Genomic DNA, 26625 nt, shown 5'->3' with positions numbered 1-26625 from the left:
GACCTTGCGATCATTACACTCTGGCTCTACCTCCTGAGCCAACAGCCGCCCCCGGATGCACTGAGGAGTGGAAGTCAGCGAGGTGATGATGTTATGGCGGTGTTAGTACACAGTAAGACAGGCTGGAGGAGACACTGTACCACACATTCATCACATTCACCAGATAGTGCCTCTCTGGCAGACATCTTAGCTCCATCTGTGGCCAATCAGAATACAAGCTCCGCACCTGTCAAAACCCTCCGCTTTCTCTGGTCTTGTAATAATGAATGGATGAGAAACCAAGCCTCTAATACTGTGTTCCCAGATTATGTTTACATTGTCTTTTGAGGCAGAGCAGATTCCTTTTAAAATGTTCCCACAGAATCACTCCCACCACATATTTAGCCTCATAACCGCCCCCCCCCCCCCCCCCCCCCGGCCAAGAGTCCTTTTAAGCAATATGTGACAAACACGACTATTCTCTACAACCATTCATCACCTATGATTGGATAAGGACAATGTCTAAAAGGTCCCAGTTTTGTTTAATGCATGTTCAGTTCATATTCGACAGAATAGGCAACTGCATGATGGTCACATACACACACACACACACACACACACACACACACACAAAGTTAGAGAAGGAAAGCCCCCCTACATGTGACTGTGAAAGTGGTCCCTTGACAATCTTCCCAGTACAATTAAGTGACTCCGAGTTACACAGTTGCCTCCCTAAAAGGACAGGAAGTGGGTAAAAACAGGACGTGCCAATCTAACTTTACCATTGAATTTTACCCACTCACTTTTAGCTGGGAATAGAATAGCTATTGGCCCTAAGCATATGTATTTAGAACCACTAGACTTTAAATGAGCAGATCTGCTGGAAGTCTGCCACCTAGACATTACAACCATTAGAAAGCTTTAATGTTGCACACTGCACCATTACTATTTGAATTGTGATGGACATGCATGTACCACAGTAACATCAGCATACATGAATATCCTATTTCAATAACTTAGAGTGATTCCATTAATTGATTCGAATTTGACTTGAATCGCAAGGCGGCTAAAATCCATGTGTGGTACTTGTACTCCATTAGTGTATTGGTGTAGTAGTAACATTTGTCTCTTAATTATTACGATAGAAAACGAACATAAAATGCAGTGATTTTATTTGCACATGTGGTCTGTCATCCGCTCATTCAGCACATTCACAAAAGCACAGTTTGATTACATTACTACTATAATAATAATATAATAATAATAATAATAATAATTAATAATAATATATATAATATATTATTACTACATTACATTACTACTGTGCTTAGACAGACTTTAGTTCTACGGTACTGAGGGTGAGGGGACGTGACGCCGAACATTCTGCCCCTGCAGGTTTGGGTGCGTTCGTAAATACGCTCTGAAAATCTGATCAGCACTCGTAGAATGCCTCTTGTCCAATCAAATGACTTGGTCCGTTTATGACGTTGAACCCAGTGTGCGTTCCGGCGCTCTCAGAGCAAATCTACGAACTGCAGCCTTTGTCATTGCAGGCGGCTCGTGTGCGCAATCCTCTGGGTGGGTGGTTGCCATGGTTTCCCGGGTCACATGCGTGGGTTCCTTCAGCGAAAGATGCTGGGTCCAAACATTCAGAGCCATTTTCATTCAACAAATTGAATTGGATTCATGGACATTGGACATTATGAGCATTTCGACGATTCATTAGGTTAGTCTATTATTACAGTTCTCTTTTTCTTTTTGTTATCTTTGCGATTGACGTGAACAGCCTCTTCTTTTTTTTTTTGACACAGTTCGCAGTAAAGAAATCCGCATTTCCATCCTCATTCATAGATAGATATTCATAGGAATGAGTATAGAAATCCCTGCCGGCCTGACGGAGCTGTTGCAGAGCTTTACCGTGGAGGTGTTGAGGAACCAGCCCAGGGACCTGCTGGACTTCTCTCTGCAGTATTTCACCAGGTTAAAGGACAGTGAGGGGAGCAGAGGGGCCTCCTCGTTTGGCAATGACCAGAATCCGGCCGCAAAACCTGGAAAAGCGGTCAACTTCACTGAAGAAACCATGCAACTCGACTCGGAAAATGGAGAGGAGTCGGAGTCAGACGACGAGGAATTCGTGGGTAATAGATAACAGCGGTTCTATTGTTGATGTTTTCGGGATGCATTCATTGCAGGGTGTTTGCTTATGGGGAGACATAAACGTCATCTAACCACTGATGCGCTTGGCGGCTCCATCATAACAACCCGGCCGGGGAGACTGGCCTGTCTGCCATATATGGTCATGGTCGGTGATTGACAGCTGTGTCGCTCTGGCAATGAGCTTATCGTGACGTCATTTGGCGTCGTTGCACACTCTGCCACCACCGTCGTTGAGAAGGACCAAACAAACACGTCACACTGTGTAGGCCTGGCCTGACCTGGGCAATATGGTGGGACACCATTGAGCTTCGGCTCAGAGGGGGTTAATCAAGTGTTAAATGAAATGGCGTGGTAAAATAGGTTAACACAGAAAGACCAGTCTCTCAGTAGGCTATGGCAGTGATTTACATTGTGCTGGGCAAAAAAAACACAGAGTTTCTGACAGGTAAGCATCCCTCAACGCTCAGTGAGGAGAGATCTGGGGCAAGGATGCAGGTTGATTCTCTGGTACAGAATGTGTGCTCATACAAATCTCATACATACAAATCTCAAGCACAAAAGGAATATTATTGTCAGAATCAGAAACAGAAGACTTTATTGCCATGACATGTAAACATGTTAGGAATTTGGTTTGGGACAGTGGAGTACGGTTTACAGCAGGACAGGTGCAAGACAGGACAAGACAGTGCAAACCAACATCAAAGTATAAGAGTCATAATTAATATAAATATAAAGTGCAGAGATCAAGTGTTCAAGTGTTCATATCCAGACAGTCCAAAGCTCTCTGGGTGGGGGTGGAGGGAGGGTAGATAGATAGGGGTCAGGTCAGGTCTGCCATGTTCAAAGATCAAGATCACATTCGCAAAGGTATAATTCCATGGCATTGCATACAGTATCTATGTGCCATAGATTTACTTCCGCAGCTTTATTGTTTTGTGGGCAGTTATACATCAATAGCCTACTTTGGAGATTGTCTACACTCCTGATTTCCCAGGGGGGTATTCCATCAACGTCTTTTAAGGAAAATCGCAAGACTTGTCAAAATAAGCTTGTATTTTATGATATGTCTCATGAGACTTGTCAAAATAAGCCTAGCTTTTCCTTTAGCCACGTTGATGGAATACCCCCCAGGTCTATCAGACAATAATCTCTCAAATGTTCGAATCTCGGTTCCTCGCATCCTCTTCTCCGCCCTCCACTCGCTTCCTTCCCAGAATGCACCGGAGGAGAAGATCTAGGCTCCTCCCCTTAGAATATTCTCCTCAGAAGATGTTTGATAAGGAATGAGTGGAGGGTGGAAGAGAGGAGTCATGTTTCTGACAGTTGAAAGGGGCCACACAGTGAAGAACAACAGCACCCTGCAGTGCTCCTCCTAGGGGCTATTCCATCAACGTCACTAAAGGAAAAATCCAGGCTTATTTTGAATCTTAAATCTTGTGAGATTCCATCAATGCGACATTAATGGAATACCCCCCAGGGAGTTTGACATCCATGGTCCAACTGAGCAGGGTCAAGCCCCTGACTAGGGGGTGCATCTCAATACTTAAAAATGACCTTCTCATCTCTCATTCACTGACCTGATAACGCAGCAAGACCGGCAATATGGTGAATAGGTGCCTACTGTACCATGCAGTGGAGGTAGGTGGAGGCAGAAATAGGAGGCCGGGCTCACTATAATACATGGAATGGAACACCATTCCCCATTCATCATTTAATTTCATGCATTACGATGTAACCCATTCTCCGATTTCTGACTCTACTGCTACCAGGTGCATGCAGTTCTTCCACGTCCGTGCAGCTGAAGGAATGATAAGGAGAGGAAGCCAGTTTATTAAAAAATGTGTAATCATATTTTTACTTGAGTGAGTTCACAGAAGTGTTCAGCCCCCAGGATAAGGCACACAATGACATACTGTAGTATCTACAGTTTCGGGGCAGTATTCAATAAAATCACTGGTGGTATTCAAGATTCTCAAAGAAAAAGGACGCCAGTTTAGACTATTGAGGCCCTACAGTATGTCCCGAGTTCCCATGCTGCAAGATTGCTAAATGCAGCAGATGCCGTAATAACTTACTACCATAGAACCCTTACACAGACAGAACCCCCGGCAAACCAGTCCAGTCAGCTAGGCTAGGCTAGCTATAATAAAAATAAACGCCATTTAGCTGACGCTTTTATCCAAAGTGACTTACAGTGCAGTGAGTGCATACGTTTTTCAGTATATATGGTCCCAGCGGGAATCGAACCCACAACCTAAATGTTGTTAGCAGCACCATGCTCTACCAACTGTGCCACAGAGGACCAGGCTAGCTCTGTTGGATGATAATTCGAGGACTGGTGCATTCAATCTTCCTGGCAGGATATGACTGTGGCTTTCTGGGCCAATGAGTGGGGGCAGTTCCCATCATACACCACTTCTGTGCCTCGTTATGATATTCAGACCTCTGGAGAGCTTTCTAGGGCAACTGCAGCTGGCTAGCAAGGTATTCATGGTTGACGACACCTCCCACCGTATGTATTTTTCATGTGGAGGTATTGTTCTAGAGCTAAGTGCTTCTGCTGTGGTTGATGCTGTTTTTTGTTTTAATTTCGTCCAGGGAAGTGAATGCACTTTAATATATAATACAGTGGCAATTCCCTTATTCAAATAGATTTTTTTTGCCTCAAGTTAAACCGTCTCACTGATTAGATGTTGCAAAAAGGGGAGGCTTTAGGCTGCACCTGCCTTAAGCAGATGATTTAGCCCTAACTTGCCACTGTTGGTCAGAAGTTGTCATTCAACTGTAAGTTTAGATGTAAGACATGTCTTAAAATATGTCTCTTTAATCACAGCATCATTGATGGTACAGTAGGCATCGGTTGACCATATGATAATAACATCTTTGTTCTTACCTTCCAGCCCCAGTAATCAACCGATACATCAGAAGAGCCTCAGGTGAGTTTATGTTCTGTTGTTTATGTTATGTTGTTTATGTTGTTTATGTTATGTTGTTTATGTTGTTTATGTTATGTTGTTTATGTTATGTTGTTTATGTTATGTTGTTTATGTTGTTTATGTTATGTTGTTTATGTTGTTTATGTTATGTTGTTTATGTTATGTTGTTTATGTTGTTTATGTTATGTTGTTTATGTTGTTTATGTTGTTTATGTTGTTTATGTTGTTTATGTTATGTTGTTTATGTTATGTTGTTTATGTTATGTTGTTTATGTTGTTTATGTTATGTTGTTTATGTTGTTTATGTTGTTTATGTTGTTTATGTTATGTTGTTTATGTTATGTTGTTTATGTTATGTTGTTTATGTTATGTTGTTTATGTTATGTTGTTTATGTTGTTTATGTTGTTTATGTTATGTTGTTTATGTTATGTTGTTTATGTTATGTTGTTTATGTTGTTTATGTTATGTTGTTTATGTTATGTTGTTTATGTTGTTTATGTTGTTTATGTTATGTTGTTTATGTTATGTTGTTTATGTTATGTTGTTTATGTTGTTTATGTTATGTTGTTTATGTTGTTTATGTTATGTTGTTTATGTTGTTTATGTTATGTTGTTTATGTTATGTTGTTTATGTTGTTTATGTTGTTTATGTTATGTTGTTTATGTTGTTTATGTTATGTTGTTTATGTTGTTTATGTTGTTTATGTTGTTTATGTTGTTTATGTTGTTATGTTATGTTATTTATGTTGTTTATGTTGTTTATGTTGTTATGTTATGTTGTTTATGTTGTTTATGTTATGTTGTTTATGTTGTTTATGTTATGTTGTTTATGTTATGTTGTTTATGTTATGTTGTTTATGTTATGTTGTTTATGTTGTTTATGTTATGTTGTTTATGTTGTTTATGTTGTTTATGTTATGTTGTTTATGTTGTTTATGTTATGTTGTTTATGTTGTTTATGTTATGTTGTTTATGTTATGTTGTTTATGTTATGTTGTTTATGTTATGTTGTTTATGTTGTGATTCTACTGCCTTTGATATGCCCGAAGGATTGCATTTCAACCATCTGCAATTGTTCTTGTCTCATCTCCTGATAATCAACAATAATTATGTAGGCTGTAAATTAGAGTATGCAATATATCTAATCTAATATGGATTACATTGTCAGTTGTATGTGTGTGCTGAAAAAGTAAAATATGAACTACTGTACAGAGATGTTGATTGGCTAATGTGGGAGTTTTCCATCTAATTGGCATGTCTGAGCTCAAGACAATATATAAACGTGTATAAACAGGGCAGGATGGTGGAGGTACAAATCGGAGGATGGGTGGGCTTATTCTAATGCACGGAATGGTGTTTGATACCATTCCGCATTCCATTCCATGCATTACAATGATCTTGTCCTTCGATTTATACCTCCACTAGCCTCCCCTGTATATAAAGCAATCCGCGTACGTTCCGCTCGACTCTGTGAGAGCCTTAAAGTAGCAAACTTCTGTACACACAGTACATTTTGCAGGCAACAATTTTAAAAGCAAAAAAGGTTGGAATTGAGTAGGGGGGGGGTATACTGTAGTCTACGGTGTGTCTGTATACTGAATATTTGAGTGGTGCTGCTCTAGTTTGGCCTGTTTAAATGTTCACAAGTAAGATAATGAAATGAAAATGAAAACCGCTAGATTCATTGAATCGCCTTAAGCTGCAGTCTTCAGCCCTCAGGGTTCTTTTGGGCCTGTTTGTTACTGCCGTTCAGTGAAGCAGCAGTTTACCAACAATCAAACCCCATAACCTCTCAGTTTTCTCCCCCCCCCCCCCAAGGATACTTTTGAATAAGACAGCAGGGGTAGAAATCAGCATATTGGCTCAGTGTAATGCATTAATGAACAAAATGACGAATGGATTCCGTTCCATGCATTACAATGATCCCGTCCTCCGATTTCTACCTCCTCTGGTACTGTCTTGCACAACTTAAAAAAGAGACCGCTGACTGACGTGTTTAATACCGTTCCTCATTTTTGTTCAGTGCCTTACAACTAATTCCTACCTCCACCAGCCTCCCCCCGGTCCACCAGCCTCCCCCCGGAACAACGCAGTGTAAAGTTACTGGCTTTGTTCATCCCAGTTTGTTTAAGTGCAGCCGAGGTCCTGTAGATCAGTGTCTTGAATGTTGTGGACATAAAGATCCCCCTGGATACTGTCACCGGTGGGGGGGCCGAACCCCTGGATACTGTCACCGGTGGGGGGGCCGAACCCCTGGATACTGTCACCGGTGGGGGTCCGAACCTCATTTAAAAAAAAAATATTTCCCAGAAGCCTTGACGCATTAACACCTCTCAGCTAGGCTGTAAATCAGATTTGTTCCTGAATTATACCGAAACACTTTTTTCCACTCTGTTTCACATCACTCACTGCCTGCCTCTCCACCCATAATAGAGACGAATCACCATCGCCGCACTCTCTTCCACCACGCCACAATTTTTTTCAGCAAAACAGCTTACTGCACTTTCCCCCAAAGCTCAGGAAGCTCGTCACTGGATGACGTAGGATGTGAAATCAGGCTAGGTGCAGGGGCAGCTAGCGAGATGAGCGTCCCTAATCTCTGGTGTGGGAGGGGGGGGGGGGGGGGTATTGATCCAGACAGAAGAGTATGACTGCGCTGATCCCTGCGTGTTTCGGTAATGGGACGGCTGGAGGCGTAGTGGAGTTGACGGGCATTCATGCCAACTGTAAGGAAGTGGAAAGCCGCCTTTTAGTGTTCAGGAGATGTTTGGCTGAAAGGGAGACGTTCGATGTGTCCTAATAGTGGGAGAAATAACCCTCTCCTTCCCACTCCCACTCGTCTCCTCAGCTCTGGTCTTGTCCTCCTGTCCTAATCTCCCTCAGATTATGAAATATTTCTACTTCTTCTTTCTACGACTAGGGTAGGAGACTAGTGGTAGTGAATGAGACTAGGGTAGAAGACTAGTGGTAGTGAAGGAGACTAGAGGTAGTGAAGGAGACTAGTGGTAGGAGACTAGTGGTAGTGAATGAGACTAGAGGTAGTGAAGGAGACTAGAGGTAGTGAAGGAGACTAGTGGTAGTGAAGGAGACTAGAGGTAGTGAAGGAGACTAGAGGTAGTGAAGGAGACTAGAGGTAGTGAAGGAGACTAATGGTAGTGAAGGAGACTAGAGGTAGTGAAGGAGACTAGTGTTAGTGAAGGAGACTAGAGGTAGTGAAGGAGACTAGAGGTAGTGAAGGAGACTAGAGGTAGTGAAGGAGACTAGAGGTAGTGAAGGAGACTAGTGGTAGTGAAGGAGACTAGAGGTAGTGAAGGAGACTAGTGTTAGTGAAGGAGACTAGTGGTAGTGAAGGAGACTAGTGTTAGTGAAGGAGACTAGTGGTAGTGAAGGAGACTAGTGTAGGAGACTAGAGGTAGTGAAGGAGACTAGAGGTAGTGAAGGAGACTAGAGGTAGTGAAGGAGACTAGTGTTAGTGAAGGAGACTAGAGGTAGTGAAGGAGACTAGTGGTAGTGAAGGAGACTAGAGGTAGTGAAGGAGACTAATGGTAGTGAAGGAGACTAGAGGTAGTGAAGGAGACTAGTGGTAGTGAAGGAGACTAGGGTAGTGAAGGAGACTAGTGGTAGTGAAGGAGACTAGGGTAGTGAAGGAGACTAGTGGTAGTGAAGGAGACTAGTGTTAGTGAAGGAGACTAGTGGTAGTGAAGGAGACTAGGGTAGTGAAGGAGACTAGTGGTAGTGAAGGAGACTAGGGTAGTGAAGGAGACTAGTGGTAGTGAAGGAGACTAGAGGTAGTGAAGGAGACTAGAGGTAGTGAAGGAGACTAGAGGTAGTGAAGGAGACTAGAGGTAGTGAAGGAGACTAGGGTAGTGAAGGAGACTAGTGGTAGTGAAGGAGACTAGAGGTAGTGAAGGAGACTAGAGGTAGTGAAGGAGACTAGAGGTAGTGAAGGAGACTAGAGGTAGTGAAGGAGACTAGAGGTAGTGAAGGAGACTAGAGGTAGTGAAGCAGACTAGAGGTAGTGAAGGAGACTAGAGGTAGTGAAGGAGACTAGTGGTAGTGAAGGAGACTAGAGGTAGTGAAGGAGACTAGAGGTAGTGAAGGAGACTAGAGGTAGTGAAGGAGACTAGTGGTAGGAGACTAGTGGTAGTGAAGGAGACTAGAGCTAGTGAAGGAGACTAGAGGTAGTGAAGGAGACTAGAGGTAGTGAAGGAGACTAGAGGTAGTGAAGGAGACTAATGGTAGTGAAGGAGACTAGAGGTAGTGAATGAGACTAGAGGTAGTGAAGGAGACTAGTGAAGGAGACTAGAGGTAGTGAAGGAGACTAGAGGTAGTGAAGGAGACTAGTGTTAGTGAAGGAGACTAGAGGTAGTGAAGGAGACTAGTGGTAGTGAAGGAGACTAGAGGTAGTGAAGGAGACTAATGGTAGTGAAGGAGACTAGAGGTAGTGAATGAGACTAGAGGTAGTGAAGGAGACTAGAGGTAGTGAAGGAGACTAGTGGTAGTGAAGGAGACTAGGGTAGGAGACTAGTGGTAGTGAAGGAGACTAGTGTAGGAGACTAGAGGTAGTGAAGGAGACTAGAGGTAGTGAAGGAGACTAGAGGTAGTGAAGGAGACTAGTGGTAGTGAAGGAGACTAGTGGTAGTGAAGGAGACTAGAGGTAGTGAAGGAGACTAGAGGTAGTGAAGGAGACTAGAGGTAGTGAAGGAGACTAGAGGTAGTGAAGGAGACTAGTGGTAGTGAAGGAGACTAGTGGTAGTGAAGGAGACTAGAGGTAGTGAAGGAGACTAGAGGTAGTGAAGGAGACTAGTGGTAGTGAAGGAGACTAGAGGTAGTGAAGGAGACTAGTGGTAGTGAAGGAGACTAGAGGTAGTGAAGGAGACTAGAGGTAGTGAAGGAGACTAGAGGTAGTGAAGGAGACTAGTGGTAGTGAAGGAGACTAGAGGTAGTGAAGGAGACTAGAGGTAGTGAAGGAGACTAGAGGTAGTGAAGGAGACTAGAGGTAGTGAAGGAGACTAGTGTTAGTGAAGGAGACTAGTGGTAGTGAAGGAGACTAGTGTTAGTGAAGGAGACTAGAGGTAGTGAAGGAGACTAGTGTTAGTGAAGGAGACTAGTGTTAGTGAAGGAGACTAGGGTAGGAGACTAGTGTTAGTGAAGGAGACTAGAGGTAGTGAAGGAGACTAGAGGTAGTGAAGGAGACTAGAGGTAGTGAAGGAGACTAGAGGTAGTGAAGGAGACTAGTGTTAGTGAAGGAGACTAGAGGTAGTGAAGGAGACTAGAGGTAGTGAAGGAGACTAGAGGTAGTGAAGGAGACTAGTGGTAGTGAAGGAGACTAGTGTTAGTGAAGGAGACTAGTGTTAGTGAAGGAGACTAGGGTAGGAGACTAGTGGTAGTGAAGGAGACTAGAGGTAGTGAAGGAGACTAGTGGTAGTGAAGGAGACTAGTGTTAGTGAAGGAGACTAGAGGTAGTGAAGGAGACTAGGGTAGGAGACTAGTGGTAGTGAAGGAGACTAGAGGTAGTGAAGGAGACTAGTGGTAGTGAAGGAGACTAGTGTTAGTGAAGGAGACTAGTGTTAGTGAAGGAGACTAGGGTAGGAGACTAGTGTTAGTGAAGGAGACTAGTGAAGGAGACTAGTGTTAGTGAAAGGTTTTGGGACGCAGCCGCTGTATGGGCTAAGAGAGGCTGGGTTCTCTATGTACTTTTGTTGTTTTGGCAATGATATCTGGAGTTATAATATATTTATTTGTTTTATTTTCGATGGCGCTTTTCTCAGTCCTCAAAGGCACTTGAGGTTCATGGAGAAGACCATCAATAATAAACGAGAGCATTATGAATGCATTACGGCACCAACAGAGTGTTACTTCCTTCTAGCTCTGAGTGTACTGTGCTGTACCTGCTGCATGTGGGCCTGCATTGAATGAATGAATGAATGAATGGTCTTTATTGTCATTAATACAGTACAGGTACCATACAACGAAATTTAGGAGGGGGGGCTCCCCTGGTGCTTAAAAAAAAAGAAAAAAAGAATTACTAAAAACAAGAGGGGAAAAGAGCTGGTTTACATAAATAAAGGCTATATACACTATCCACTACTATACTACTATACTATACAATAAAACACTGTGCTGTACTCTATGCTATGCTATAAATATCCTAACATTTCCTATATCTGAACCTTATGTACCCTAGGGTTGTCATATTGCACATGGCATGAAAAGAAGGAAGCAGAATTCATTGAACTCACGTTTCCACTACCGGATGAGGCAATTATTATAAAGGATTTTATAATCATAATAATATTTACCAGTCAGAAGGAGAATCAGGCTCAGAAGGTTCAGAGCAGGCTGTCCCACAGACCAGGAAGAGCCGTTTCCCCAAACTCAAACCCAATTAACAAGTATAAAACAGAGGTTTAAATATATAAGCCATGGCTTCAGCCTACACCTTTTTGGTCCTGGTGTTATGCATTGTGACTGTGTACATTTTTTAATATCTGTATTGTAAATTGTATAGGGGACCAAAATAAACATTCTCAATCAATCAATCAAAATCAATCAAACTAGAGCGGGCCACCAGAACCACCCAGCCAATGCCACATCTTCCAGAGAGCTCAAACAGTCACGTCCACAACCACCCTCACCATGGACACAACCACCCTCACCATGGACACAACCACCCTCACCATGGACACAACCACCCTCACCATGGACACAACCACCCTCACCATGGACACAACCACCCTCACCATGGACACAACCACCCTCACCATGGACACAGCCACCCTCACCATGGACACAGCCACCCTCACCATGGACACAACCACCCTCACCATGGACACAACCACCCTCACCATAGACACAACCACCCTCACCATGGACACAACCACCCTCACCATAGACACAACCACCCTCACCATGGACACAACCACCCTCACCATGGACACAACCACCCTCACCATGGACACAACCACCCTCACCATGGACACAACCACCCTCACCATGGACACAGCCACCCTCACCATGGACACAACCACCCTCACCATGGACCCAGCAGGCCCGCTCCTCGGTCACGGCTTCTCACTCTCCTGGCGCTGCAGGCAGGACTGGAACAGGACAGGAATACACACAGGACTGTTCTCTGGTCTGGTTGGCTGTTAACTCTCTTTTTGATGTGTTTAACAAATGGAGGCTTTATTAGGTCTACTCAATCTCCCATAGATGTCATCTTCACGGGAAGGAAGTACAGCCAAGATATATATTTGTACAAATGCCACCTTGATGAAATCCTTTAAAAACCCCAAACCCTTGAGATTACAGAAGTGGTGATTTACCGAGTCGTACTCTTATAAATGTTTGAGGTATAAATCATGTCAGCATTGTTCAGACAGTTGCTTGCATTACTTCTACCCTCTCTGTTCATAAGGTGGATGTCCAATATCCTTTTCTTAGATTCCATTGTAGATTAGTTTGATCTCTAACATCATAGGCATGTCTAACAGAAATGAATGTAATGTAACAGTTTCTATGTTTATTTCTATTCTACAGTGTGCGCTGAGGCGTTCAACCCGGATGAAGAAGATGAAGACAAAGAGCCCAGGGTAAGATGGCTCTCCATCTCAAACACGGATGAGGTAGCCAACAACCAAACACTTTACTCCTTACAGAGGAACAAAAGGAACTTCTGTGACATATTTTAGACAACAAATAACATGTTTGGGAACCGCAAGAAGATTCCCTGAAGTGTAAGACAGCTGGTGACTGGAGGGTTGCTGGCATCATCACCTAAGGTGCCTACCACTGCCATTGTACCCTTGAGCAAGGCACTTAAACCCTAACTGCTCCATGGTTGCTGAACCCGTGCCCAGAGCTCTGTTCTCCCTGGGGGTGTATACATGAGTGCATACATTTTTCAGTATATATGGTCCCAACGGGAATTGAACCCACAACCTACGCACTGTTAGCGCCATGCTATACCAACTGAGCCACAGAGGACCACACTACATGTATTTGCTCTGTATTGTTGGCAGGTCACCCACCCTAAAACAGACGAGCAGAGGCACAGACTACAGGAAGCGTGCAGGGACATTCTTCTGTTCAAGAACCTGGACCCGGTGAGTTGTAGTTCACCCAGTGCTCTGGTCAGTCAGTAAGGTAGGTGAGTTGTAGTTCCCCCAGTGCTCTGGTCAGTCAGTCAGGTAGGTGAGTTGTAGTTCACCCAGTGCTCTGGTCAGTCAGTCAGGTAGGTGAGTTGTAGTTCACCCAGTGCTCTGGTCAGTCAGTCAGGTAGGTGAGTTGTAGTTCACCCAGTGCTCTGGTCAGTCAGTCAGGTAGGTGAGTTGTAGTTCACCCAGTGCTCTGGTCAGTCAGTCAGGTAGGTGAGTTGTAGTTCACCCAGTGCTCTGGTCAGTCAGTCAGGTAGGTGAGTTGTAGTTCACCCAGTGCTCTGGTCAGTCAGTCAGGTAGGTGAGTTGTAGTTCACCCAGTGCTCTGGTCAGTCAGTCAGGTAGGTGAGTTGTAGTTCACCCAGTGCTCTGGTCAGTCAGTCAGGTAGGTGAGTTGTAGTTCACCCAGTGCTCTGGTCAGTCAGTCAGGTAGGTGAGTTGTAGTTCACCCAGTGCTCTGGTCAGTCAGTCAGGTAGGGAGCAGAAGGCTGATCCTCATGCCTAGCCGGAATTGAAAAAGGTGAAATGTACATGACATGTTAGGCTTTTAGCAGACGCGTTATTCCAAAGCGACTTACCATCAAAACATTTGTAAGTGAACCGTACGTCTATCCACTAGTCATAGCAGGAAAAGTACTTCATGCTCAGGCCAGGGGCCATTGGCAATCGTCGTGCTAGAAGAAGGAAGATTTCTTTTTTTTTTTATATTTGTTTTTCAGATTTTATCCCTTTTTCACCCAATTTTGGTATCCAATTGAACCCAACCTAGCATCCAATTATCCCCTGCCTATTGCGTAGGATCCGCCGCACGACCCCGTGGCCGGCAGCCCCAGAGGAGATCGCCAGGCAGACTAGCTGACTGGCTCCTCGAGCTCGGGCTCCTCGACACCGTTACTCCAGCACCAGACGGGGGCGGTGTTGCGCGACGGATCCTTGTCCGGAAATAGTCCTATACCCCCCTTTGGGAGCGGCCGCTCAATATGCCGCTCCCTGTGTGCCCCGGCCATATCCGGGTCTGGCGAGACCGGGATTCGATCCCAGTCCCCGGTGGGCAGCTTGCACTAGTGGCTAATGCTTAGACCGCTGCGCCACCGCGGGGCTCGGAAGAGTTTTTAAAAAAAATGTTTATATTGACACAGGGGAAACAGTACAGGGGGGTATTAGATGTCTCAGGAGAAACAGTATAGGGGGGAAGTAGGCGTCTCTGGAGACAGTAGGGTAGTAGATCTCAGGAGGGACAGTTAAGGTGTAACCTGAAGAGATGCGTCTTCAGTCTCAGATGGAAATGAGATGATGTCTTCCCAGGTTTTTTTGCAAACATTTGGAAGGGAACTTGGGATGAACTGTGGCTCCACGGACCCTTATTTACACATTAAGGAGAACACAGCCTGGGGGCAGCCGCTTTGTGCCATGGCTCACTGCACCATGTGACTAGAGTTATTATTATTTTAAGTAGCTTGTAACTAGAGGTTGACAGCAATTAATTCTGAAGAATCCCACATTTGTGACAGCAGCTGGTGAAACCCGGGAACAAGTCGCCAACCAATCAAAATGTTTGGACGTTTATTCTGAAAAGTGTCAATAAATGTCAGCGTTGTTGAAAATCAATGACACACTCGCTACTCAAGCCAGAACATTGCAATGCAATGGATTCGGTGAGTAATCCCCACTACCCTACACTAACTAGGTAGTAGTTGTAGTCCATTGTATTGCAATGTTTTGGCTTGATTAGCGAGTGTGTCATTGATTTGTATCACAGAAATGTATTTACATTTTTCAGAATAAAAGTCTGAACAGTCCGTCGGTTGGCATTTGTACAATTCAGTGTAATCTGTTGTCTGCCTGAAGAGCAGATCAGTCCTACTGAAGAGCAGATCAGTCCTACTGAAGAGCAGAGCAGTCCTACTGAAGAGCAGATCAGTCCTACTGAAGAGCAGAGCAGTCCTACTGAAGAGCAGATCAGTGCTACTGAAGAGCAGATCAGTCCTACTGAAGAGCAGTCAAAGTCATATTTGTTCTCTATCTAACGTCCGCTACTCTCCTCAGATGTGTACAGTTTATCTCTTGTTTACGAGTTCTATCTGTTGCTTTCGTAGGAGCAAATATCTCAAGTACTGGACGCCATGTTTGAGAAGTTGTCTGAAGTTGGAGAGCACATTATCGATCAAGATGATGATGGGGACAACTTTTACGTCATTGAAAGGTAAAACTCCCTCTAGTGGGCATTGAAAGGTACTCCCTCTAGTGGGCATTGAAAGATACTCCCTCTAGTGGGCATTGAAAGGTACTCCCTCTAGTGGGCATTGAAAGGTACTCCCTCTAGTGGGCATTGAAAGCTACTCCCTCTAGTGGGCATTGAAAGGTACTCCCTCTAGTAGGCATTGAAAGGTACTCCCTATAGTGGGAATTGAAAGCTACTCCCTCTAGTGGGCATTGAAAGGTACTCCCTCTAGTGGGCATTGAAAGGTACTCCCTCTAGTGGGCATCTGGCCCTCTTTGGATTTCAGCTCATTACCAAGAAAGATGCGAGCCATGTACAGTGAAAGAGAAGACCTTGTACTGTATGAAATGGAATGATTTAACAAAGCCGTAGCAACAATAATCATATCTCGATATCATTGGAGGCTGTTGGAGGTAGAAATCGGAAGACAGACTCATTGTAATGCACGGAATGGAATACGGAATGGCATCAAACATGATAGCATTCCTCATTCCATACCATGCTTAAGCAATATCACAGGAGAGGGAGTGCTGGTATACTGAATATCAGCACGGCTGTGATTGGGTCGTAGGTAAGAGGCCGCAGGCTGAGGCCGTGCTGATATTCAGTATAACAGCACAACAGCACGACCTCAAGTGTGATATCGCTTTTATACAACAGTTCTACAGCGCCATTTATTAGTTAACAGTAATAAGCGACAACAGATTATGATTTGTTTGTTTATTTAATCATTTATTTTGGCTCCGCCAACAAAAAATAGTTCCGCAACTGAACTTCAACTGGACTGTTGCCTAGTAATCTGAACACAAACATGTAGTCTAATTAACGTTCATTTAGTAGAACACCTGTGCGGCGGAGTGATACATTCTAGTTAAAAGTCCCAGTGCTGTTGTATATCGGCACTTATGGAATGCCTCTTGTCCAATCAAATTACTTAGTCGGAACTAACTGTTGTATAAATGACAATGAACCGCTCCTCAGATACCGACACCAGTGTCCGCCAGTGTTCTACCTACACCAGCCTCCACTGCTGGATATTAGATCACATGATTATATGAAGTGTATGTTTCCCTCTCTGACCTCCCTTGGTGACGTGTCTTGCAGAGGGACGTTTGACATCTCCCTGAGGGCTGACGGGACAGAGAAGACGGTGAGGTCCTATGACAACAACGGGAGCTTCGGAGAGCTGGCGCTGATGTACAACACCCCGAGGGCAGCCACCATCGTTGCCACCTCGCCTGGAGCGCTATGGTGCCTGGTCAGTCCCCCGCCCCCCCCCGCCTCTCCCCCATACTAATACATGGCACTAACTCCAGTTTTGTGATGCCTCTATCCTGTACCAACACAACTAGGGAGGGACCCTTTTGTTTTTAGACCTATTTCTAGTGTGGAAATCTGTAAAGCTTTGAAAGCTATTGATCCAAAAAAAGGCGCCTGTACCCGACAACCTGGATATTTATAACTTATATACCTTCTCTTTTAAGGCTTGCAGCTGATTATATAGCTAAGCCATGTGTCATATTTTTTTATCAGAGCCTCCAGACCAACTCCATCCCCAAAATCTGGAAAGCAGCCTATGTTCTCCCTGTACTGAAGGGAAGGGACCCTTCGGCCATAGATAACTACCGCCCTATATCCAAACTCCCTGCCCTTGCCAAGATTTTAGAATCTCAAGTAAACTCTCAATTGAAACAATTCTTAGCAGACAATAATATTTTGAGTGAAAATCAGTCTGGCTTTAGACCAGGTCATACTACTATAAGAGCAGCCATGTTGCTAACAAACAATATTCTTAATGCCCTGGACCGAAAGCAGCTCTGTGCTGCCCTGTTTGTTGATCTGTCCAAGGCGTTTGCCTCTTTTGACCATGAGCTGCTGCTGGGCAGACTCAGTGATGTTGGCATGGGTGACATGGCTATAGAATGGTTCAGGAACTACCTTGCAGATAGAACCCTGTGTATCTACTGACGGTTACAAGTCAAGTTTCATGGAGAACTCTAAGGGAGTCCCCCAAGGCTCAATTCTAGCCCCTGTCTTGTTTGCTATCTTTATAAACATAAACATGTAACATTGGGAAGGACATGCTTACAGCTTAAGTCCATCTTTATGCAGACAACACAATCATTTACTCAGAGTCAGTTGCCTCTTCTCTGTGCGAGGCTGTTGATGAGCTCCAGACTGCCTGAAGCTGCAGGCTTCACTATACGGTCTAAAGGTTCTCAGCGCTAAGAAAAACAAATGTATGATCTTTTCCAGAGCTCGCTCCCAGATCTTAGATTCTGTTAACATTCACCCCTTAGGAGGAGACTCAATTGAAAGAGTGTCATCCTATAAGTACCTGGGTATCTGGGTGGATGACAGGCTCTCTTTTAAAGTGCATATTATGAACCTATTAAAGAAACTAAAGGTTAGGCTGGGTTTTTATTATCGAAATAAAGCCTGCCTCAATTTAGCAGCTACGAAAACACTTGTTCAGGCTACATTCTCAATTGTTCTAGACTAAACTATAAGTGTTCTAGACTATGGGGACATTATATATATGCTATATATGCATTCTGCCTCCTCTACACTTTGCTGCCATGACTGTATATCATAGTTCTCTACGTTTCATATCCAATTCATTATCCCGTACACATCACTGTGTACTTTATGACCTGGTTTTCTGGCCTTCATTGAGCCTAAGGAAACAGCATCACTGGTATAGGCTATGTTTATTTACAAAGCCATACTGGGCAAACTGCCCTCATATCTATGCATTCTCATGTCACTCACCAACAGCTGTTATGATTTTCGTTCCATTAGATGGTTGCTCTACCGGGTACCCGGGTCTCACTTGGACATGTGTATAATATTTATCTGTTATCTCTTGTCTGTTATTTATTATGTTTTATTCGCATCTTTTTAAACTTGTACCTGCTTTCTTGGCCAGGTCTCCCTCGAAATAGAAATGTTTATCTCAAGGGACCTCCTGGGTAAATAAAGGTTAAATAAATAAGTATATGGTTCATTCCAAACTATACACGCTTTAGTTCCTGGTCCTCCCCCTCCCCCCCATGGTAATACATGGTACATTCCCTCTCTCCCCCATGCTAGTACAGTACATGGTACATTCCATACTATACATGCTCTTGTTCCTGGTCAGTGAATCCCCACTCTCATCCTGATGCTTTTTTGGGGGTGAGAAAATCTTGACACCCAGCTCCCCCTGCTGGAAGTGTTAGGATGAACACGACAAGGACACAACTGTTGTCTCCCACGGCCAGTCAGTGTAATCTTTCTACATTTCAGTTGTTGACTATAGCACCCCCCTTGGGCAAATCAGGGTCTCTATGACAAGACGCATCATTCACTCAGGTTTCGTCAAAATAGTCCCAGTAGTGTCTGAGATATCATGTTTCACATACGAACAGAGGGATTTCATTGTGAGGGGACAATCACACTACGAATAAAAGAAAGCACATTGAGTACCAGTTTAAAGAAAATGACTAATGTGGGCGTGCCTTGTCTTTGAAGCAAAGCTAGTATTATCCCACTGCATAACAATAAAGAATATGGAATTATTATGAAAGTATTACAATAGACATATTTTGACAGGACACAATCTAACATGGCTGTTCTGTCTGTCTGCAGGATCGTCTGACGTTCAGGAGGATCATCGTTAAGAATAACGCCAAAAAGAGGAGAATGTACGAGACGTTCATCGAGACTCTTCCACTTCTCACATCATTAGAGGTTAAGATGGGCCTTTTTAAACTTAGCCAGTAGAAAACATGTGTATTGTTAAAAAAGGGGGGGTTAAAAAAAGGGGGCGGGGGATCTTGACAGTATGTGTCCTTATCCAGTATGTGTCCTTATCCACAGCTGTCAGAGAGAATGAAGGTTGTAGACGTGCTCTCGTCTAAATGCTACACTGACGGAGAACAGATTATCGCTCAGGTAATTTTCTTTTCTCCTTTTTGCAGTGATATGGGGCGGGGCACGCACGCACAAATGCACACACGCACACACACACCTCTGCTCCGGTCGTGAGGTACTGTAAGGGATCGGTCGTCCCAGAGATCAGGCTCACTATTTCACAACTCCAAGTCACCCTATCTTCCTCCCTGATACTCAACGTTTAACCTGGATCAGTGGGTCATGTAGGGGACAACATTCATCCACCTGATCCTGGAGAGCAAAAAACAATCCGGATAGTGAGTTGGACTGGTGATCAGAAGGTCATGAGTTGAAATCCCACCTGGGAACACCACACCACCACTAGTGTGCCCTCGAGTAATGCACTTCTCTAAGTTACTCCGGGGAGGCTGTCCCTGTAATCTCTCATTGTAAATCGCTTTGGATAAAAGCGCCTGCTAAATGGCTTTAATGTAAATTAACTTTTAATCAGGTGTGATAGGACTAGGCTGGGACAAAACCTGGGCCCACTGCAGCTCTCCAGAACTGACTATCACTGTTCTGTATTAACCCACCATTGGTGTGCATTATGCTCTTATTTTAGCATTGTCATATTTATATCTGTGCTGTAGCTCAACCGGTAGAACCGGTGTCTAATGATCGCTAAAAGTTGGCAGCTCGCAGCAGTTAGAATCCCCGGTGGGCCACGTGTCAAAGTGTCCCTGAGCAAGGCACTAAACCCCTAATTGCTCCAGGGTCACCTATAATGGCTGTGACCCCTTGCCTAGATGCCCCCTCTAGAGCATAAATACATTTTGTTGTACTGACAATGACAGACTTTGAATCCCTTTCCATCAACTGAATGTACTGTAGTCTAAGGCATTAAGAGGCTGTTAGATATTCTTTTAATTCTTTATACGTTTTTTCTACTCCCCACTATTAATACTTGTTCTTTAATATTCTGTTGCAGGGCGATCTAGCAAATTGTTTTTACATTGTCGAATCTGGTCAAGTTAGAATCACCATGAAGAGAAGCAGGGTAAGTTTACGTAGATAGATAACACAGATTTTAAAGTGATTTAAAGTGCCCATTTTCCTATTTTTAAGTGAAATATATCAGCTTTGTCTTTATGTGAATTGACACTTGTATTGAGGACAAAGACAATTGTCATTTGGGTAAACAATCCCTTTATCGTATGACATATATGTATGATTGATCATTCATGTTTCCATTATGCACTGTATTATACATTGTGTACACAAGACAGATCACTGTGTTTTTTTGCTGGACACTATAATTAAGCAATATCACACAAGAGGGAGTGTGTTATACTGAATATCAGCACGGCTGTGATTCGGTCGTAGGTACGAGGCCCCAGGCCGAGTAGAAGACAGTCACAGCCGTGCTGATATTCAGTATAACAGCATGACCTCGAGTGTGATATTGCTTTTATACAACAGTTCTACAGCGCAATTTATTAGTTAACCGTAATAAGCGACAACAGATTATGATTTGTTTGTTTATTTAATCATTTATTTTGGCTCAGTCAACAAAAAATTGTTCCGCAACTGGGCTGTTGCCTAGTAACCTGAACACAAACATCTGCAGGCTAGCTACTTTGAATTAACGGTAATTTCGGAGTGATACATAGTTAAAAGTCCCAGTGCTGTTATACTGTATATCAGCACTCATGGAATGCCTCTTGTCCAATCAAATTACTTGGTCGGAACTAACTGTTGTATAATGGGTTGTTATTACTCACTAGACGAAAAAAGAAGAAGACCAAGAGGATGAGGAGGTGGATATAACCTTGTGCTCCAGGGGGCAGCACTTTGGGGAGCTGGCGCTGGTCACAAACAAGCCCAGAGCTGCTTCCGCATATGCTGTGGGGAGCGTCAAATGTTTAGGTACTTCCTTTCATTGTTTATTCTATTTCCTATTCTTCTTCTACATTTTCCAAGACAGGCATGTTCAAATGTCAGCTTTGTCTTTACGTGAATTGGGAACAAAGCCAACAGAGACTGCCCTGCTTCTACTTGCTGTACTGTAACTTTGCAAACAGGCAACATTGTTGTCCTTGTGGATCAAGGTCAAGACCCACATGTACAGTAAGTGAGGGTAGGTCTGTTTACGGACATCTCACTAATGCAGACTGAGTTTTCGCACCCTGTGTCTGACTCCCCTCTCTCCTCTTGTGTTTGCCAGTCATGGATGTCCAAGCGTTTGAGAGACTGCTGGGCCCCTGCATGGACATAATGAAGAGAAACATAGCAAATTACGAAGAGCAGCTGGTTACCCTGTTTGGAAGTAGCACTGACATTGAGAAACAAAATGCATGAGAACCATAAGGCCAAGAACAAGATGCACTATAAAGAGTGGAGGAAGCGGGTTGGTGGAAGCTCTTTGGGCCACTGTATGGGTTCTTACCTTTTCCATAACTCCCTTTTATGAATTGTCATTATTCTTTCAGACATGTGAGACAGTATATTACCAGTGATTTTAGATATTCAGTATATTACCGTCAGTGAGACACAACGTAGTGGAGGCTGGTGGACGTTACACAGGGGAGGCTTCGTCTACATACCTTTCAATGATGCCGCTGGTGTAGTGTGTGTGTGTGTGTGTGTGTGTGTGTGTGTGTGTGTGTGTGTGCGCGCGTGTGCGTGTGTGTGTGTGCGTGTGTGTCTGTGTGTGTGCGTGTGTGTGCGTTACCATTTATAATTCCATTCCATGCATTACAATGAGCCCGGTCTCTGATTTCTACCTCCACCAGCCTCCCCTGGACACAGCTGTACACACATGTAGGGCAACTTCCAGACGACATCCAAGCGTATGTTTTAATAATGTTTAGTTCATCCAAAACGTGCAGTACAGTATAGGCTCTGTTATTTCATCACCTCCTCCCTCTTAGATCGTATGTACGTTTAATTGAATTTATCACTGAAGTTCTTTGTCCCATTGTTTGCACTGTGTTCGTCACTGTTATGTTGTGTCCGTTATACAACCTTTCATACAATATGTTCCATGATAATATTAGACTTGTTCATCATCTGCCAAAGGTCATTTCTTGTAAGATCATTATGTAAGTCACTGACATCATTGAATCGCCACATTAGGGTACAGTTGTGTGTGTGTGTGTGTGCGTGCGTGTGTGTGTGTGTGTGTGTGTGTGTGTTTGTGTGTGTTCATTTATGATTTATGTTTTCTCTACATAAATTTCAATGATTCATAAAGATGGATAGAGAGATCTAGGTTGATTTCCCTAATGTTGCACTTTGAGACTGGCCTATATAAAAAATAATGTGGTGTGTTACAGTGGGAAGGTTCATATTCCAGACCAGAGGAGGCTGGTGGAGGTAGAAATCAGAGGACGGTCTCATTGTACATACATGGAGCGGAATGAGGAATGGTACCAAACTTATGTGTTTGATACCATTCCTAATTCCAATCCATGCATTACAATGAGCCCGTCCTCTGATTTCTACCTCCACCAGCCTCCCCTGCTCCTGACATACTGTCCAACAGACTTGTCCTCCGTGTTGACTTTTGTTGACTATTTTTCATCAGAGAATGTACATTTATCCTTGAAAACAGTGGTCATATTTTTCAAAGGAAATATGTTTCCATTAACCTGTGATTTTAAACCCCTGGATATGTCTGCCGTAAACTGTAATACATTGTTTACTGTGTGTTAAGAAGCAGTCAATGCCATACTTTTGCACAACACAAACCTAAAAAAGATGGCTGATAGTTTTGTAAGAATATGAATACAGTTGACTGACCAAGTATTTGAAGATATGCCTAATTTATTCCTTCCTTATTGCGCAGCACTAGACTAGTCATCATATGGTATTTGAGCAGTTTGTCTTGAACTTGTTTCTTTCCTTGTGTTTCTCATAGTAAATATTGTCTGTTTAATTCAACTTTTTATGTGCCAGTGAAACATAACACAGTATGCAGTTTTAGCCACTTACTTCCAAGGACATTCATAAGGTTATTAATATTACTTGCTGTCTACCTCTACACAAACGGCTTCTACCTTTAGAGTGCATCAGCAGCATCCACTGGTTACTTCTTTTATTGTATTCAATTCTATTTCAGTACGCTTTTTTTCTTTAGTTTTTGTTTATTTGTTTGTTTTGTCTTTGTATAAAACCTGTACAGCTAAAATCCGTTTTGGTCAATTTGTTGTCTGACGCACTTTTCTTTTTTCCTGTCAGAAACAATTGTTATCACTTTAACTCCAGTCTTGTGCTGGCAGTGCTGTTGGTTTTGTGCAATGAAGTACAGTAAGGTTCACAGTAGACTGTCAATACGCGATGAAAGTCCGTACTGTAGGCTACTGCACAAACTGCGAAATAGAAACATAACTAGAGACATTCGTCATGTTTTGAGACAGATGGTCACCGTTATGATTGCAACCAAACGTGCATCTGAGCAGTTCCTGAAGAACTGTAAATAATATTCATGTTCTGATTTGGCCAAAGGTTTACTACGCTTGCATGTACTGCTAATTACTCATGTTAATTGATTAATTGAATGGCATTTATCGTCAATTTGCTACAGCGCTCACTCTCTTTAGTCAGCAAGCGATGACGTCTCCAAACATGTGGAGTGTCTCAGTTCTGTTTCCATTCTGCAGGTTGTGACGTATGGACTTTCATACCGCATACCTGAGAACATCCAGGATTACTGGATATGTCTCCTATGATGTTTCACTTTTCATTATAATAATAAAAAAACACTTTTATATTAAGTTACGTGCGTGTCTCTATAATTGCCATTCAAATCAATGTTTATTTGTTTGCTCTGACCGTGGTGGGCTGCATCTCGGGGGGGGACGAGGCGGCGTACAGGGATGAGGTAGAGCAGCTGGGCAAGCTGTGCAAGGTCAACAACCTGCTGCTGAACCAGTCAAAGACCCAGGAAATCATCGTGGACTTCAGGAGGAAAAAATCTGAGGTCCAGCCCCTGCTCGTCGATGGAGGGAGCGTAGAGAGAGTCTCAACCCTCCGATTCCTGGGGGTGCACATACAGGATGACCTGTCCTGGAAGACCAACACAGCAGCCATCATCAAGAAGGCACAACAGCGGCTCTACTTTCTGAGAGTCCTCAGGAAATACCACCTCAGACAGGAGCTGCTTGTGACCTTCTACCGCTGCACAGTGGAGAGCATCCTCACCTACTGCATCTGCGTGTGGTTCTCCAGCTGCACAGCCGCAGAGAGGAAAGCGCTACAGAGAGTCGTGAGATCGGCCCAGAAGATCACCGGCGCCCCCCTCCCCTCTCTGGAAGAGCTGTACAACACACGCTGCCTCAGGAAGGCCTCCAAGATCTCCAGAGACCCATCCCACCTTGGGTACGAACACTTTGTTCGGCTGCCCTCGGGCAGGCGGTTCAGGACCATGTCCGCAAGGACAAATAGACTGAAGCTCAGCTTCTACCCCAGGGCCATTCAGGCCCTGAACACAGCAAAGACCAAGGTTCTAGGCCCTGGACAATCTAGACAATTTGATGGCAGCTACTAGATTGTAATCAAGAGCAATACTGAAACACAACTGTGAACATTTCAAACCTGCTAACTGCGACACTTTAAATGAATGTGCAATAACACTATGTGCAATATGACAACCCTCGGGTACATAAGGTTCAGAGATAGGAAATGTTAGAATAGGTATAGCATAGCATAGAGTACAGCACAGTGTTTTATTTGTATAGTATAGTATAGTGGATAGTGTACATAGCCTTTATTTATGTAAACCAGCTCTTTTCCCTTCTTGTTTTTAGCTTTTTTTCCTAGCACCAGGGGAGCCCCCCCTCTCAAATTTCGTTGTATGGTACCTGTACTATATCAATGACAATAAAGACCATTCATTCATTCATCCACACGTCCATGTTACTGGAGCTTGTTATGAACAAAAAAGCGCATGACTGAATTACACAACAAACGCAACGCTTCTATGATGACAGTGCATGACAATCCTTTGTCTGATGAGCTCGGCCAATGTTACATTGTTGTTCGTCAGATGTTAATCAACGATAATAATATAAGAGGATTCATGCAAGTTTTAATAACAAAAGAATATTGTATTCTCCCTACCGTGACCAATCAGCTGTTGCAGGGATATAACGGGCGTACGCATTCAGCCAATGGGCGTCTGATCAATAAACTAAACCAGGCCCTCTTCTGTGCCCTCAACAGTATCCACCAATCACACACGCAGACGCCTTATATTGACGTTTTTATCCACCAATAGATGACCATATTTGGAAGTAGTCATTCCCACCCCTCCTGTGAATAGCAGAGAGTTACTTGATGGCGACTGGGTTGGTAAGTGAGAAGCAAATAGCGAGATATCATAAACAGAAATACATGTTCAAAGTGATCTAGAAAAGTATGCAATGTTACAATCTGCACTGCTTTCTTCGGCGGAGGCAGCTGTGTGGAGTAGTGCGGTTGTCATTCGGTTGGTCGATGTCAACTTTGTTCTTGACAGATTTTTTTTTTCATTGTGACGTTTGTTGTTTTGGTTGTAACATCATAAGCGATCTGGCTATGAGACATCTGAATATGACAGACAGACAGACAGACACGTCCCAGACAGACAGCATCGTTAAACATGTATTTAGATGAAAGCCTCGAGCTGACTGCGTGTATTAATGTTAAACATCTTTTTCGCTTCATTCATTTGAACAAATCGTCGAACTGGCGAGCGCGTCGATCGTGTCTCAACTTGTTGACATTCTTTTGTTTACAAAGTTACTATCGTGACAGTTTCTGCTGAAAGATCATCGATCACTATGTTACAATAATAATCGCATTTGGTGGTTTACGTCATTGCAGTTGTCATCTGTACGTCAACTTTCCTCGAGATAAACATTTTCTTTTTTGACCATATTGAAAGATCAGGCTCGCATATTATGACAATACTACATTTGATCACTTCCTTTTTGGGTGTGAGAGACTCGCAGTAGTGATTCAGAGTGACATCGTAGCTGTCATGCAACCATAGCCTACTGTATTTATTTATTTTATTTAATTATGATGTCATTGATTGATCATGTGACAGCGTCATTCTAACTTCTTCTTCTTCCAATTCCGCAATCGATTTCCTTTAACCAATCACATGATGGCGCTTACGTCATGTATCATTTTTGTGTAATCCTATGATGTGATAATTCCCCTCTTGTTACGCAGTTATGAATGAATGGTCTCTGTGGCGCATGCGCGAAAGTACCCAAGTTTATCAACAAGGCCTGCATGCATTGGTCACGT

General features: G+C 43.4%; 1 protein-coding gene across 1 annotated transcript; it reads left to right on the top strand.

Moving 5' to 3' along the window:
- Positions 1–1846: 1846 nt before the first annotated feature.
- On the top strand, positions 1847–21687 carry LOC308170181 (cAMP-dependent protein kinase type II-beta regulatory subunit-like; the record flags this gene model as incomplete). Its single annotated transcript, XM_080544942.1, has 11 exons — positions 1847–2117; positions 5037–5072; positions 12616–12668; positions 13098–13181; positions 15329–15435; positions 16558–16711; positions 19084–19185; positions 19315–19389; positions 20318–20386; positions 21114–21255; positions 21554–21687. 11 exons carry the CDS (start codon positions 1847–1849, stop codon positions 21685–21687), a joined length of 1227 nt encoding a protein of 408 aa, XP_080401068.1.
- Between the last annotated feature and the right edge of the window lie 4938 nt (positions 21688–26625).

The sequence above is a fragment of the Nansenia antarctica genome (genome assembly GCF_963989245.1).
Source record: "Nansenia antarctica genome assembly, chromosome: 14".
NCBI lineage: Eukaryota > Metazoa > Chordata > Actinopteri > Argentiniformes > Microstomatidae > Nansenia > Nansenia antarctica.
The sequence above is the reverse complement of the archived record's forward strand: the minus strand, read 5'-3'. Positions and strand labels throughout refer to the sequence as shown.